The 15,477-nt window shown below is 40.9% G+C and overlaps 3 protein-coding genes across 3 annotated transcripts; 1 reads left to right on the forward strand and 2 right to left on the reverse strand.

The window, feature by feature from the left end:
- Positions 1-408: 408 nt before the first annotated feature.
- LOC135334620 (metalloprotease TIKI homolog) lies at positions 409-4,955 on the forward strand. The gene is made up of 9 exons (XM_064529885.1): positions 409-581; positions 782-881; positions 1,134-1,468; positions 1,707-1,929; positions 2,721-2,815; positions 3,018-3,253; positions 3,827-3,917; positions 4,190-4,342; positions 4,560-4,955. The coding sequence occupies exons 2-9, from the start codon at positions 795-797 to the stop codon at positions 4,822-4,824; spliced, it is 1,485 nt and encodes a 494-aa protein (XP_064385955.1). The 5' UTR covers positions 409-581; positions 782-794; the 3' UTR covers positions 4,825-4,955.
- Positions 4,956-5,047: 92 nt separating this feature from the next.
- On the reverse strand, positions 5,048-8,735 carry LOC135334613 (uncharacterized). Its single transcript, XM_064529872.1, has 4 exons — positions 6,454-8,735; positions 6,072-6,297; positions 5,757-5,878; positions 5,048-5,359 (listed from the first exon to the last, which is right to left on the reverse strand). The coding sequence occupies exons 1-4, from the start codon at positions 8,506-8,508 to the stop codon at positions 5,183-5,185; spliced, it is 2,580 nt and encodes an 859-aa protein (XP_064385942.1). The 5' UTR covers positions 8,509-8,735; the 3' UTR covers positions 5,048-5,182.
- On the reverse strand, positions 8,735-14,072 carry LOC135334629 (uncharacterized). Its single transcript, XM_064529897.1, has 8 exons — positions 13,944-14,072; positions 12,985-13,055; positions 12,695-12,807; positions 12,254-12,356; positions 12,014-12,077; positions 11,371-11,471; positions 10,856-11,063; positions 8,735-9,034 (listed from the first exon to the last, which is right to left on the reverse strand). The coding sequence occupies exons 1-8, from the start codon at positions 14,020-14,022 to the stop codon at positions 8,736-8,738; spliced, it is 1,038 nt and encodes a 345-aa protein (XP_064385967.1). The 5' UTR covers positions 14,023-14,072; the 3' UTR covers position 8,735.
- Positions 14,073-15,477: the final 1,405 nt, after the last annotated feature.

The following is a 15,477-nucleotide window of genomic DNA, read 5'->3' on the forward strand; positions in this document are numbered from 1 at the left end:
ACTCTTGTCATGCCAGTGAGAGCTAATTATTATAGCGTTCTCACACCATCCATGTGAGCACCGCCTGAGGGTTCACTAATATTGCAAACAGCTGCAGATGGCCGCGAGAAAGCTGCCAACACAAGAAGCATTATATGCATACCAACCTATTACAGAATTAGCTCAACAATGGCCATCCTAGTTAGTGGTCAAGACAGCTTATTAGTGAAGCATTGGCATTTCACATACAACACCAGCAACCGTCGCCACCACACTAGAGTTGTGTTACAAAACTGACCAAGGTCAACTGCATGCCCCAGGCTGTGCAGGGGAGCTGCTCGCTAACGCCCACGCGTATAATGCGCATGTATGTACACGTGTTGGTATGTCGCTTGCGGTTACCTTGTTGTGCATAATCAAGCTAGTTTGTTACTATAAATATGCCTGAAGGTTTAGTCTCTGTCAAGAAATTCCAAAGCTGACCAGCAAATTGAAGATCAACTCTTCTGTACTCACAGCTGAAAATCACTTGGAGTGCTAAATCAGAAGACTGTAACAAGGTGTCAACTCTGCAATAAAAAGGCGTGGAAATCAATTTTACAGTGAGTGCAGCATGCACCATGGGCATGCATGGATGTTGCAATGCTTATTTGGTTTTACATGCATCTCATGCACTGCAGATCTCAGGTCTAGTTACGAAAATGTGTACGATTCTGCAGACTATATACACTGCACTGCGTATACTTTTTAGTTTGTTTTTCATCCTATTTACGATATTTTCTCTACATATCTACACATGCAGATCTATTAACAAAATGTCTGTCCATCAAGTGCTCTACATTATTCCGTTCCTGTTATCCCTCCTCACACTCATCTCCTCCTCTGATGACTGTTCTGAACAGGTACAAAGGTTTCCATTCAAACGTGTAATTTGCATGTATTGTTGTGTTTTATTGTTTCCCACGTGAAAGAATTGCCTCAGGAGTAATTTGCTTTAGTTATTGCAGTGTTATGCTTGCATCTTTTACAGTGCTTGGTTGAGTGCCAGAAATGGTTTATAATAATAATAGGAATGTCTTTAGTGTCTCAAGAGCAAAATATGGCACTGATATAACTGCTAGTATGGACTATATTATAACCAATCATCCTTGCAGAACTCGTACCTGTGGAAAGTAGACACACAACCTCCACTGTACCTCTTTGGGACCATGCACGTGCCCTACACCAAACTGTGGGACTTTATACCTGAAAATGTGAAGACTGCTTTCAGCTCATGCGATGAAGTGTGCCTAGAACTGCGCCTCTCTGACGACGAAACAAGACAAGAATTATACAACTGCCAGCTGTTGTCAGGTGGTGTGGAGAGTGTGGAGGAGGTGCTCTCTAAAGATATGGTGCAAAGGATCGAGCAATATCTTGAGTCCATTAGAAAGCTATTCTCAAAATGGCTTCCTCAGTCTGGATCTCCACTACTAGGTGGAGTAGACAGGTACATTTGCATCTTGAATGTGATGTGATACAAATACCACTTTCCGTCAATCTGATTAGTGCGTGTAACAGAAAAGAATCCCACATTCATTTCTTACAAACATAATTACAGTTCATCATCTATTTATCCTAGGGCTAATGTTTTTGTCTTTTTGCTGTATTAATGGCAAATACACTAGCAAACGATTGTAACTAAATATTACTTTTATCAAGTGTACTCCTCCTACCCTCTCATATAGTGACACTATGTTCAAGACAATGACGAATGGCTGGAAGAATAAACGTCCCGTGTGGATCCTAATGCTCATCAGCTCCCTCACCGAGGAGAACATTATCAATAGAAATATTCCTCTATTGGATCTCTTCATGGATAATGTCGCCGAGAAGTTGGGGAAGGAGGTGCAAGCAATGGAGAGCCCTCGAGACCAGTGTCGGCCACTCAACAAGATCAGCGATGAGAAGGTGAGGAGGGGATGGGGTAGTACAATGAGAGCATCGTTATGACGACTTAAACATGTAATTAACCTCCCTAAAAAACATGTAGGGGCTGAATTGAATTAACACTTGAGAAGTGGGTACCTTTAATTAATTTTATGTTCAATTATTGGAACACTCAAAAGTTCAAGTGTGTGTAAATACTAATTAGTTCCAAGATTCATAGTATTTAGAGGTTAACATGTAGTTTGAAAACACAGCCTTTGTGTCTTCCTTTTCCCATTGAGAACAAAGCTTTCGGTACATGGTTAACACTTATTTTTAATTGCAAAGAGCTACTGATTAATATGCTGTGAAAATTGTTGTTTTTTAGTCTTTAATTGGGTTCAATTGACATCACAAGTGTGTTGGCTGTTGCACTTGCAAGCGAGGAGCTTCAAAGAATTTCAATCCACATTTTTAAAACTGTATCAGTCACATTCAACCCTGTAGCTATCGACGTTTGCCACTATATCTACTCATGCAGTCTGTTTGCTCTCAAAAATTAGCACTCTGATTTGATAATCGCAACACTGTATAGTGATTGTCGAATTATAGGCTCTTAATTGAGTTGTTGAGCATCAACAATGCCCTTTGTTTTGACAGCGGTACTTGTCGTAAATCTGATAATACTAACAACAAAATAGCTATTATTTGATAATTGGCTCTTATATCAAATCGATAATTAATTAAAACTCTCACACTTGCTGAAGACATTAACTGCATTCCTTACCATGTTAGTACATCTCAATGTTCACGCGGCATGCTCCTCACTTCAGGTGGAGCTGGCTCTCAGAGTACAGCTGGACTATTTGGAGGGACAGCTGGCAATCTCCCCGGACAAAGACCAGGAGAGCAATATCTACACATACAGGTACGGACACGCTACACATTGTATTATGCAAAAAATGGCTGTTTTTCCTATCATTATTTTTCATGTCAAATATGGCTTGCTTATATAAAAATCAAATCAAACAACTGAGCTCAAAGTACATATTTTTCCTACGTAGCATGGGCTCCTTTCATGTGCGTATGAGATTGAAGCCTCAGCATAATTATTATGTTTCTCCCTCTAGGTGTGGTGATTTCAAGAAGCTGGTATTGAGCACCTCCTTCCTGCCCCTCCCCCCTTTGGACAACATCACCGTGACCTCCCCGACCCTGACTCCTAACGAGACAGCTGTACTTCACTCCGTTGAGGACTACCTCTGGAACCAGATGGTATTGAGGAGAAATCGAAGAATGGCTAACTCAATTCATAGCCTTCTTTCAAACACAAGAAACAAAACGTACTTTGTCGCCTTGGGAGCCGGTAAGTCGGTCGATTTTAAACTTAAAAATTTTGGGTCAATATTTGTGTATGTAAGGAATCTATTTGTTGTAGCAACTGTGGATTGCACAGATCTTCGGTATGTCTGTGTATACAAGGCTTGTCATGGGAAAGCATCCCTGTAAATAAAGAGAAATTAAAAGACGTGCATTTTTTTGATCAGAATGTCAAAAATGCTTCTCTAATTTGAAATTGTTTATGAAGCCTCCATTGTGAACCGTTATTGTGCTTCAGTGCATAATTTAAATAATTAGGTAATTGATGGGCGTAATGTGATTGGTTATACATGTAGATGCCTGGTTGCTTGGTAATGGAATGATATGTGAATGTGATATGCACTGGTGGATGCATTAAGTTTTCACACATCGAACTATGTTGAGAATGGGAAGCATCAAGCGTATGTGCGATTAGACAGGTGTGTGTTTTGGGGGAATTTTTTAGTAACCCCACCTGCAGATGGATGGGCAATCAATGCTTGACCACACACAGGCACACGATTCAGTACTATACCATCACCTTACACATACCCCACCCCACACACACACTCATACACAGGCCATTATCTCAGTAACAGCAACGTCATCCAGAGACTGAGAAGGAAAGGACACACGGTGGAACACATTCCCGTGCAAAAAGAAATTGACGGGTAAGAGAGAGAATCAGTTTATTGTCAGTAGATATTTCTCATGTCAGTATATAGGATCACCCTTTTGGTGACATTAATAAAGAGGTGTCCTGCTAACACAGCATGCTATGGAGACTTGAGGACCCATTAATGTGCTTATAGAACTTGACCTGGTCTTATAGGAAGATCACAATAGACAACAGCTAGGTTTTCACTGTCGTATGAATACTATATACCAGGTTCTCTGCACATTACCAATGTATCAATTATTAACCCGCCTCCACTTCCTACAGTCCCACTCTCCCCTCAAACACTGTCCAACTGGGTGACCCCAACAAGCGAGTCATAGACCTGGATGCCACCCAGGGAGAGGAGACTCCCCGCAGAGACTACCCCACTCTCTCACCTGAGGCAAATGATCGCATCTGGAACTACATTAAATCTAAGTAAGTGAAATCTATAATTACGTTAATTATAAAAAAGGAATCCACTAAAATACTAGTACCCTAAAATACGATTTAGACCAGTTGATGTAGTAGACTGGGTTATGATCATTAACTTAATATCTCACTATTATACTGACTTTGCATCCTGGTAAAGGGTCATGAATGTAATACACTAGAATGCACAAACATTTACAACTCCACTCCCTCCCCTGTGCAGACCCCCTGTAGCACCTCCCTCAGAACAACAAGGCGATCACCGGACAGCCAGACAATCCCCTCTCCTCACAGACGCAACACAGGAACAGGGAACACCCGATTCCAGTAATACACATGGGGACATGTGGTCTCAAGAAGTTATGGACTTATTCCAATACCAGGAACAGTCTGTGTCAGGTTCCAATTCTATATTGGTTAGCACAAAACTGAATACCATTTTATTATTAGCGTTAGTTGCTGCATTGTCATTGAGTGCTCTGTGGTAGTGAGCTTTTATATACTTTTTATTTGGCTTGGCTGGTATATATTTATTTTTAAATCATAACATCATCATCATTACTTCAATCTGCACTCAATCATCATCATTAACAATTCATAATTATTTTAATAACTTGAATTGTCATGTGAAAAATTAAAGTACATGCAGGTAATAATTATAAGACATATATACAATGGTCAGATATTGGCTAGCTATAATACGTAACTGAAGCTAGATCTTATGTATACATTGTATTCGGCATGCTGTCATAATTAATTTATTGATCCAGCTGATTATAAATTATATCTAATAACGGCCACCAATTATTGAACAATTGCTGCATGAAGTTTGTTCACTAACTCTAGCTAGTAAGTGTTCATAAAGTTCCTCTCGATATTGTTGGCTAGGGCCCCTCCCTCCACCCCACGGCCTCTCAAAGCCTCCACCATGTCCGACCAGCTCGGAGATCCTTTCTTGAACCACGCCTCCAGCATTGCAACAAAACACTCGTCCACACGATCGTTGTGAGACACTTGTATACTCTGAAGATTAAAACGTAAATAAATGAGAGAATGCTACAATATACAGATCGAGTATGCGTGAAGCCTCTCTGTTGTATACCGTATAGCGGGTAATTTTCGTGGGGTAAAATATTCGTTATTTTCGTGGGCAAGCTGACCTACACGAAATGTTAACGTAGGCGTGGCTTACCGGAACGTAGGAATGCAGTGCAGGCAACGAGACTAAACGAAATTTTTGCTCACGTTTCTCGAATTGAACGAATTTTTACCCCACGAAACTTACCCGCTATATGGTATACATGCCACATAGCTACACACTTTTAAGTAAACTTTCTGTCCTTTCACCTGCAAATGGGCGACTTTGCGTTCCAGCATGCAGTAGCTATATAATCTACATAGTCAATTGGACAATACTTACATCAATAGTTCCAAAGTCCACATCCAAGTTAATGGCCAGGTGGTACCACTTTGCACGAGCATCCCAAGTAGCATCTTTGACAGTCTTGAGAGTTATGTCACCACCTGTAGCTGTGGCCTCACCTATAGAAAAAAGGGTTAAGATGCCAAAATATTGCGACAGCAAGAACTTAATTATAATACTTAAAGTGCAACTGTTGTCAAAACAAATGTGGGTATAATTACATACATATATCTTGTAGCCTCCTTGGACTATAAGCAACTGTAGGTATAATGAACACACAATTTGGCAAATACTTTAGCATTAATAACTTACTGATACATCTCAAGCAGTGGTGTACTTTGAAGCAGAGCTGCTTGTTCTTGAATACTTCACAAGTGTAGAACCCATCGCAATGATCCCTCGTCACTTTGTCCACAGTGAGCACTGATTTATCTCCAACCATCTTGCTATTCTTGGTCCACTCGAAGGAGAGACTTGTGACACCAGGGTTAGCAAAGGGGAGGGCATCAAGAACAGCTTCCTCATTCAACTCAACTTCCTGGAAAATGATGATTCACAACTTAAACACATTAACCAAGTAACAGTACAATGTAAAATGTAAAAGGCATTTGCTATAACACACGAGAAGTACAAATACATATGCATGTTTCTATGTGTACTTTTACGACCTATGTAATGTAACATTGAATTATACCTTTGCAAACCAGCATTCCTGATGTGGCGGCAGAAAAACACGATCGCCCTCACACTGAAAGAAAGGACTGTGACCCTCCATTAATTTGCATAAACTCGTTTTTTCAGATTTTTGATGCTTTGGGCACTGACAATCAAACGCAATAATCGGCTCGATCTTCTTAATAATTCCGCTCATCACATACAGGACAGTAGTCAGCACATAGGAGCAGAGATCATGCATGTCACAACCATATTTTCTGGTGATTTGAATTTCGTAACAGTCGGCATGGGCTACCAGCGTGAAGTGGTGTTTGGCACTATCAACTTCAAAAGAGACCAGATTTCTCATGACACGAGATTCTCGCAGATTCCATTTCAGCCCCAAAATCATTTTTTGTCCCTCAGAAACCAACTTGCTGATCATGGCACAGAAGACACCAATGGGCACATAGCCAGACTCGAAGGTGATCTTGATAGGAGAGGGTGTGTTGGAGTTGATGGCTGGAGCATTTGAAAGCTCTTCCTTTGAGGCACACTCGAGGACAGCTGGCATGAAGTAGACTGGTTGGGGACCTTTACCAACTATGGGTGCAAGGAGACTGACATGCTCAAGCAACTTTACAAGCTTGTCGACCGGGATCAATTCACCTTCCTTCACTTTTGTTTCGTTTGACTCAGAATGGCATCGTTCAATCGTAGAAATTGAGAATTGCCCCAGTTCTTGCCACTTCTTGATCTCAGCGGTGGCGAAACGAGACTTCTTATTGGATGAGTGTAGAGATAGAAGAGATTCGACGATCAGGAGACTGATGCTGTTGAAGACAACATTGGGGCTGCAGATGATACGGTTTTTGAAGTAAGACTCCTTGTCCTCTATGTCAGGGTAGTAGAGAAGGGCCCCCACACACTGATGCAAATACCAAATGGTAAACTTCACCTCCTCTTCATCCATCTGCAATGCTTTGCCAATCTGAATACACTCTTCCATCGTCGCAATTTCAAACTCTTTTCTCAGAATGACGCCAAAAAGGAGCTGTGCTGGGCGAATCGGGAGATTGGCTTTTCGGAAAAATGAGTCAAACACTGTTTGAAGGTGTTCACGAATCGGATCAATGTCAGCATCTATGCCATTAAAGTTGTCCACAGAGAAGAATTGTTTATCATCTGGGTGGCTGATGACATCATCAAAATTGGAGGCAATGGTGGATATGGCTTCGTGCTTTTCTTGGAGTTTTGCCTGCAAACGCTTTTCAGTTTCGTCTTGAATGGTAGAATCTGTGCTCAACTGTTGAACAACTGCACTTGCTAGCTCGGAGAGGGTTTCGTTACATTGCTTCATCTGGAGGGAAAGTTGAATAGCTTTGGTTGTGTTCCGTTTAAAATTTTTTTGAATTTCAGGAGGTATCGTTTCCTCGAGAATTTCCACTTTGCTTTGCAATTTGGAATTCTCTTGTGATGTCTGCTGCTTTTTAGTGGAAGCTTTTGCTTTTGCTTTTTGCTCTACATGTTCCACCAGGTCTTTTAAAAAGGTTTCCAATTCAAGCTGCTTGCCAACCTCTGCCTCTAATTCGGAAAAGATCTCCTCCACCTTCTGCTCCGATTCGATTTCTTGCTGCACCTCCAGAATCAGTTGTATTGCAGCTCTCAGGGTATTTTTGTCAAGACCGGGGTAGTCCCCCTTGAGCTTTGCCTGAACGACTTCTGCCTTAGCTTGAATTTCCAACTTGTCTTGGTAAGTGCCCACTAGACTCACGACAGCCTGGAGGTCTCGAAAATGTTCAACTTTATCAGCAATCTTAGAATCAAGATAGGAATCAATTGTGATGTGATGGCTGATGGCTGAAAGAATTTGGGAGAGGGTCTCTCGAATTGTATACTTTGCTTGGTAGGGTGTGATTTTGTCTTGGTCACGTTCGTAAGAAACTTCATAAAGCTCGTCAACATCTTTATCGAGAGGGAAGAAGGCGAGAAACATCCCTGGGCCTTTGCTCAAAAATGGAAGCATCTCCATGAAGCCGGGCTGTCCACCTATGTCAATGATGTTGAGCAAAACTTTGCCCACCAACTGTTCCATGTAATTGCCTCGCTTGACAATATCTCGAAGGTTTTCAATGATTTTGTCGACCTTGGTTTCTGGAGCCTTTGCTACATTCTGTGAAACTTCCTTTGTTTCAAAATCTTTTTTTGGCTTTGAATCATCAATGAGATCATCTGTTGGATTAGGAATGACTTCTTCAGATTTGACTACTCTGGAAATGGCAGTATTTACAACTTTTTGCAGGCCAATCAAGTAAGCAAAAATCAGTTGTGCTTCCTTGTCAATATATCTGTAGAGGCTTTGAGAATCAATTTGGAGTCACTTGACACAGCCAGGACTTGAGTACACTCGGCAAGAAGAGTACTGCAGCGTTTTCTGTCTTGCGGTGAGATAGATGCCAGGTTAAACAGGTGACCAAGCAGACGTTTTCGGAAGGTAGTTTTGCCGAGCCCTGATAGGCCGATTAGGTACAGTTTGAGGTAGCGGAGGTTGATGGTGTTCTTTTTATCTCTCAGCAATTCATTCAGCTTGTGTACGTACTTCAACTGCTCTTTAATAGAGGCTGAAAATGAAGGAAAGTTAAAGGTTAAAGTTGATCAATAAAGTGACAACCATTCATGCATCAAATCAATTAGTCGTGTATTGTAGTCTGTCAAATACTTGTACAACGTAAAACCTTAATTAAAATCTTTATGGTAACGGATTGGAGTTATGCTCTCGTCTGATTTCTTGTTCCCACGCTTTTTTGTGGTTCCCCTGGCCAATCCTAGCAATTTTTCACATTGCAAATGTTTTTCTAGTCGGATTCCCTTTCTTTTTCAGTACAGTTTACGTATCATGACATGCATAAGTGAAAAATTAACCACTACACCTACGCACCACTTAAAGATGCGGTCTGATAGTGATGTAGTATGACATACTCATACCGGAACCTGGTTTACACTACAACTGCTACAGTTGGATACTCCTCTTTATACACTCCTGACGGTATAATATATACATTAGGCTACACTGTACATGGTTATCTGCCATAGGATCTGTACGATGGAGTGATTATGTACACATTTCAGAAGCCTCGATCTCCATAAATTTCAAGTATTTTGCATACTGTACAGCGGGTAATTTTCGTTGGTTCGTATGAACAATATTTTGTATTTTAAATATTTGTACAGCTCAGGATAGTAACGTAGCCTCGTTCCCAGCCGAGTTGTCTCTAAAATAACGCTAGGTCGCCAACTAAGCCTGGTATTGATTGTATCTGGGCGTAGTTAGGAACCAAAAAACAAAAGCAGAGAGATTTGCAAGAACAACATACCTGTCGACAAGGGTCGGCAGTGTCCGACAGGAGCCTGCATGGGCCTCGGCCTTCTTGCTTCAGTAAGACAATGTATACGTTGATTTGAACAACTGAAACTTGCCATAGCTAACTAGCTAGATAATCTATGGTTAGATTTTATACTAGAGAGCACATACACGAAGCTAAATTACGGTAATATGACAGGAAACAAAATGTGAAGAATCTCTGCTTTTGTTTCCGGTTCCTAACCACGCAGGGGCGTAACTAGCAATGAGTCAAAGGAGGCCCTTGCCTCCTAATTCAAGTGTCATGTGTCACTAGTTCTGGCTAGGTAACTTCTGGATAACTAGCCAACTAGGTATATAGAATAAGCAGAAAATGAGCTCTATCACTGTCTTGTTGATGAAGAAAAGAGCAGGTAAATAACAGTTATACTGCCATTTAATTAGTGGGTGTGGTTTCTGGGCAGCCATTTTGCGGGGGCGTTGCCTCCTTCCCGTAAAATTTATAGTTATGCCCCTGCCACGCCCAGATACAATCACTACCAGGCCGTATTTTTCAACTTCGTTCTATTAAAGAAAAATTGGCCTTGAACCGAGGCTATAGATAGTAACATTGAACCTATCTGCGGTAGAATATTCGTAAGATGCTCTTCAATACGAAAAATACGAACATTTCCACCATATGAAAATAACCCGCTATACGATACTTTGTAAGGCAGCCGAACCTCGACAAGTCACAACACTCTGAGTCTACCAGTTGTTTTACTACCGCATTAAACAGTGTATACATAAAGTCTATTTGTGTTGAGGTTGACCTTCATAATGTTGTCATAACTTTGTCATACTTTACTGAAATTCAAAGTTCCATATACCATCGGATTCCTTGTTAAAAATTAAGCGCTTCTATCTATATGATGTAGAGCTGATAAGCTTCGTTTTTTCAACCAGCTAAAAGTTAGCATTTTCTATGTAGAAGTCCCCTGGCATACTTGTCTACCACATAAACCATAACTGAAGCCATAATTGACCACATAACTTCCGGGGCGAGCTCAACACAAATAGACTTTAGTATCACGGTACTCACCTGCTGTGTCTATGGTTTCCTGCATTGAGAAGTCATCACTCTTGATGTACTTGACCTCAATTTCATCAGCAATGTCAGGACGGTTAATAACTCGTGACCTTAGGGCTTTAACAACAACAGACCAGGTGGGGTTGGGTGAGGACTGGAGACGTTTTCTAAGCATTGCAGTGAGGCGATCTTCTGAGGTATGGTGGGTCTCAACAATATCCTGTAGAGCGAAATTCCTTAACATTAACATGTCTATAATTATAATTATAAAGTACAATTTTTCAGGTATAGGAACCCGGCCTTCATTGATGCGACGTTTGGACATTTTACTGGTAGCAAATTCGTGTACATAATTTATATAGCCTCGCCCAATATTATTTTTGGTTTAATATACACGGCACATGCAGAGAGTTTTACAACACTGCATGGTAGCTAATCTTAGAATCTTCAGAGCACTTTATTGCACATTTAATACAGTACATGAAACCATAGAAAGTGCTAGGAAACTGTACATGCCCTTCAATCACCTCTAGTGTTCTGAATGGTAGATGCAACTCAAGCCCCAGGTCGAACCATCTAGCACGAACATCACACAAGGCAGCACTCGCCTCTCCTAGTGTAAGGGACCCTGGAAACACATGTAAACAGAGGACAATGTAAAAGGCGTGGTTTTTGAAATACCGTATAGCGTGTATATTTCGAGGGTATATAATTATGTTCGTGGTTTTCGCTGATTAAGCATGTACCGCAAACATTTATACCAGGCTGCTATTCCGCAAAAACCTTTCGACTATCTATACTGGGCCTATTTGGAAACACTATGTACGTGCAGTGTTTGCATTGATAAGCGGATATATAGTGGTTAGAAAACAATGTGTGAAACCACATAATTAAATTTGCCAAATCTATTTTAAGCTAGCCGGTGCAGCCTCCTACAAATACTTATCAGCTACTTAGAGCGCCATATATTCGCGGTCAACACAACTCTATATATGCAGTAAAATTAGCCAGACCCTATTTTGGGTCTGGCTTCCGTGAGACTTAGTTTTATACCGTTTGGTTGCTCTTCGGAGGTAGTCGTATATGAAGCTTCCATCACTGTACATATATAGCGCTTATATTTTGTTTACTTGCATGCATGCAGTCTATGCATCATGTACCATCATTTACCATCATTTATCTCTTTGGCAGGACTGCTAGGGGGATCGTACTCCACTGTCACACTGACTGTAGACTGCATGGATGGGGTAATGCATGTAGATCATGTAACTACAAGAGGACTGCATGCATTATCATATATGTATATATGCGTATATCAGGATATTTGATGTTAAAACGGGTGATGATGAGGGAACAGCTCAGGAGCATACTACAATCGGCATTTTGTATACTAAAATTAATAATAATTACCATCAGTGACTTTCCCTCATCATTCTTTAAAGAGAGTGGAGGGGATTGGTATCTGCCATTTCTGAGAAGACCAAGAGGGGGGATATCCAATGTACCGATAAACCTGCATGTACAGTAGTCATGGATGTTATTTTGACTTATGCAGTACTTACGCGCCTATCAATACCAGACCCCATTACCCCCCCCCCCCTGTGGAGCGTAGTGGAGTTTCAAGTAATCCCAAAGTGTGGGTTGGGGTGAGGAATTCGACTTTGAATTCTCATAATATCCGGAAAAATATATATAGCACGTGCATATGTGTACTCAATTAGTGCATGTCATCAGTTAAATTCCAGGGTTATTAAGTGCATGGGGGTATATGGGAGGGGAAGGGGGGTAGTGCATAGGAACTGACATTGATAGGCGCATTATATGTACTATATTATACTAATTCAATCTCACTTGTGACTGTTTATAGTAGCGGATTTTCGAACATTGAATTCTTGGTATAAGTCAAACTTGAGTGATTGGGTACTGCTGGTCTGCAAGGGTTCCTTCAGTGGAAACACAAACTCCTACATTTTAAACAAAAGAGTGCAAATATCAAAATTCAGTAACGTAATCCGTTTACGTTTACGTATGTATGTATATACATATGCAAAACATGCATGGCTCTATATGCTATTATACATCCGTTTTGAGGTTATAAGCTAGACAATGACAATGTCCTGAATTCATACATAATTTATCACCTCAAGCCAGTTGACAGTAGAAGTCGGCAGGCTCATTAGCGGTCTCCTTGTGGTAGTCCGTCTCTCCTTCCCTATGAGTGCAAACATCAAGTCAATGCAAATTAGTGGACAATATTGTTCAACACAAAATGTCGGCCTGGGAAAAGGCAATTCCTACAGATTTTAGATTGGATAATTGTCACACCGTAATGGTCCCTGCTATAAATTATCCCCCCCTGGACCAATTATATATGATACCTATACCCTAACCCGGCCCTGGGGGATAGATAGTCTATTGGCAACTTGACGGTCAGGGCATTCTGCTATACACAGTCGGGGACTCATTTTATACGGGGAACCATTTATGGCATGACATGCAGGATCACTTGTACCATAGATTGAAGAGTTAGAGGGATAGGAAACGAAGTGGTGCACGTGATAATTTTACATTGAATCTGCAGTGGAGCCTCGAAAACTATTCACGTTACGCCCTATGAACGAGGCTATTAAGCACATTTTTGCCGGGTAACTCCCAAAGCTATATATGTTTCCTCGAGACATCATCTCTTTCAGCAATTTATAACATGCCTAGTCCATGAGCCTTGTGTAGTACTTGCTAATGACTGACCATATCCAGTAAAAAGAGACTTTCCAATAAAGTTATATGTTCCCAAGGCTGTTTTAGAGCTAATGGAACATGTATAACGTGTAAGCGTGCTGGTTATGACTACTACAATAGGTATAGACCTTGAAATATAAGTGAGTTGCACGGACTAAGCACAGTTACTTGTAGTTTATTATGCACTGGTGTAGTAGAAATAGGTATTGTTGTGATGGCCTCGATTAAACTGCAGCGTAGCGCGGATGTATTCGAGAATACCAACCGTTTCCTATCCCTCTAACTCTTCAATCTATGCTTGTACGTGGCAGCTTCAACCATAGGTATATTACATATCTACTTCTAGCTAGCTATAGAGTACCTTCAAAGGAAATAACCACAAATAAACGTCCATTCCCGGGAAGTTTTGCTGCACTTATCTCCTTTACTCTCAGAGCCATCTGATTCTCTGGCTCCTGGGATGCACGCACATGCACGTATCTACGTACATAGACTGTACTAGACTCTATGTATTACGTTCCATTAGCCACCCACCTGGGTGGTTCAGATTGCGGTTAGCTGTGAGTAAACACAAAGGGCTAAATTTGAGGTGTTATGCATGTTTGTGGGTGTTGCCTGTAGCTTCGTTTTAACACACAGACAGGGATAGGTGTCAGTAGATCTACATGCATTAGTAAAACCAGTAGGTTTTACATAGGATTGGCAGTGGGTTTGCCCGTGTTTAGCAATATTTCACTTATTTTGACTTGTGTTCAAACTGTTCTATCTCTGCAGGGAAAGGCCACATCAAGAAACTGAATAGACAGATAGTTTATTTAGCCTTTTCTCTCTTTGTATCTCTCATTTCATAATCCATGAACGTTTTAAATGTATGAATACTGTCATTTTAAAAATTGCACTATTTCGACGTTTCACTGCTCGTTGTCTGACTGACTAAGTAAGTGAGTGAGTAAGTAAGTTTCTTGCCCAGCATTTACTCCAAGTACAGCCCTCTCCAGGACATTCTGCACAGGGTTTCCAAACGACTACAACCTGGATTACAAAGCGCTTCTTCAGATTTGCGATTGCTTCCACGAGGCAGATGACCTCTCAGTCTCTATTTCTCTTACCTAGACAATTCCGCCATCTTTAATGACTCAGCAATTGTGTTGTGGCCAAAATTAATAATAGATAGGCGTGGTTAAGAAACCGTGCGCCTAAATAAAATCACTGGGTGATGAGTTCGAGTGCAGGCTTTTCCAGAGCCTGAGGTGTTGCTTTTCTTCACACTGTTCAGCTCTAGCTCCCTTTCTCTGGCAAGCATGCTATATGCACTGGCTAGATATCATGCTCTTAAAATGGCTGTCATTTAATTACTGAATACTGATTCACAAATTCAACATTTCAAGCAATATTATTCATTACTAGTCCAGAGATATTCTAGAAGATATCTGATTAGTCCTCTCTTCTCTTCTTGAACTGCTGTACTATCTCTTGACGTTCCACTTGTACTGAAAAAGAAAGGGAATCCAACTAGAAAAACATTTGCAATGTGAAAAATTGCTAGGATTGGCCAGGGGAACCACAAAAAAGCGTGGAAACAAGAAATCCAACGAGAGCATAACTCCAATCCGTTACAACGTCATGAACATGTACAATACATAGTATATAGACTGTGTTCCAGATCCATCTACCAGCTTCCATCCACCACATCATTTCATGCATGCAGGTCACCAGTACGGTCCGTGCATGTTACTACGCATGGATATGGACTGTGTGTACCTGTGCTCAACACTGCATGTATTAGGAACATCAATTAATTCATCACAAATCATCATGATTATATGCCCGCACATTCCAAAATGGATGTAATAAAAGGATTGGTCATCACCCACCAGTAAAAATTGCGTATTTAT

Source organism: Halichondria panicea, chromosome 4 (genome assembly GCF_963675165.1).
Source record: "Halichondria panicea chromosome 4, odHalPani1.1, whole genome shotgun sequence".
NCBI classification, from domain to species: Eukaryota; Metazoa; Porifera; class Demospongiae; order Suberitida; family Halichondriidae; genus Halichondria; species Halichondria panicea.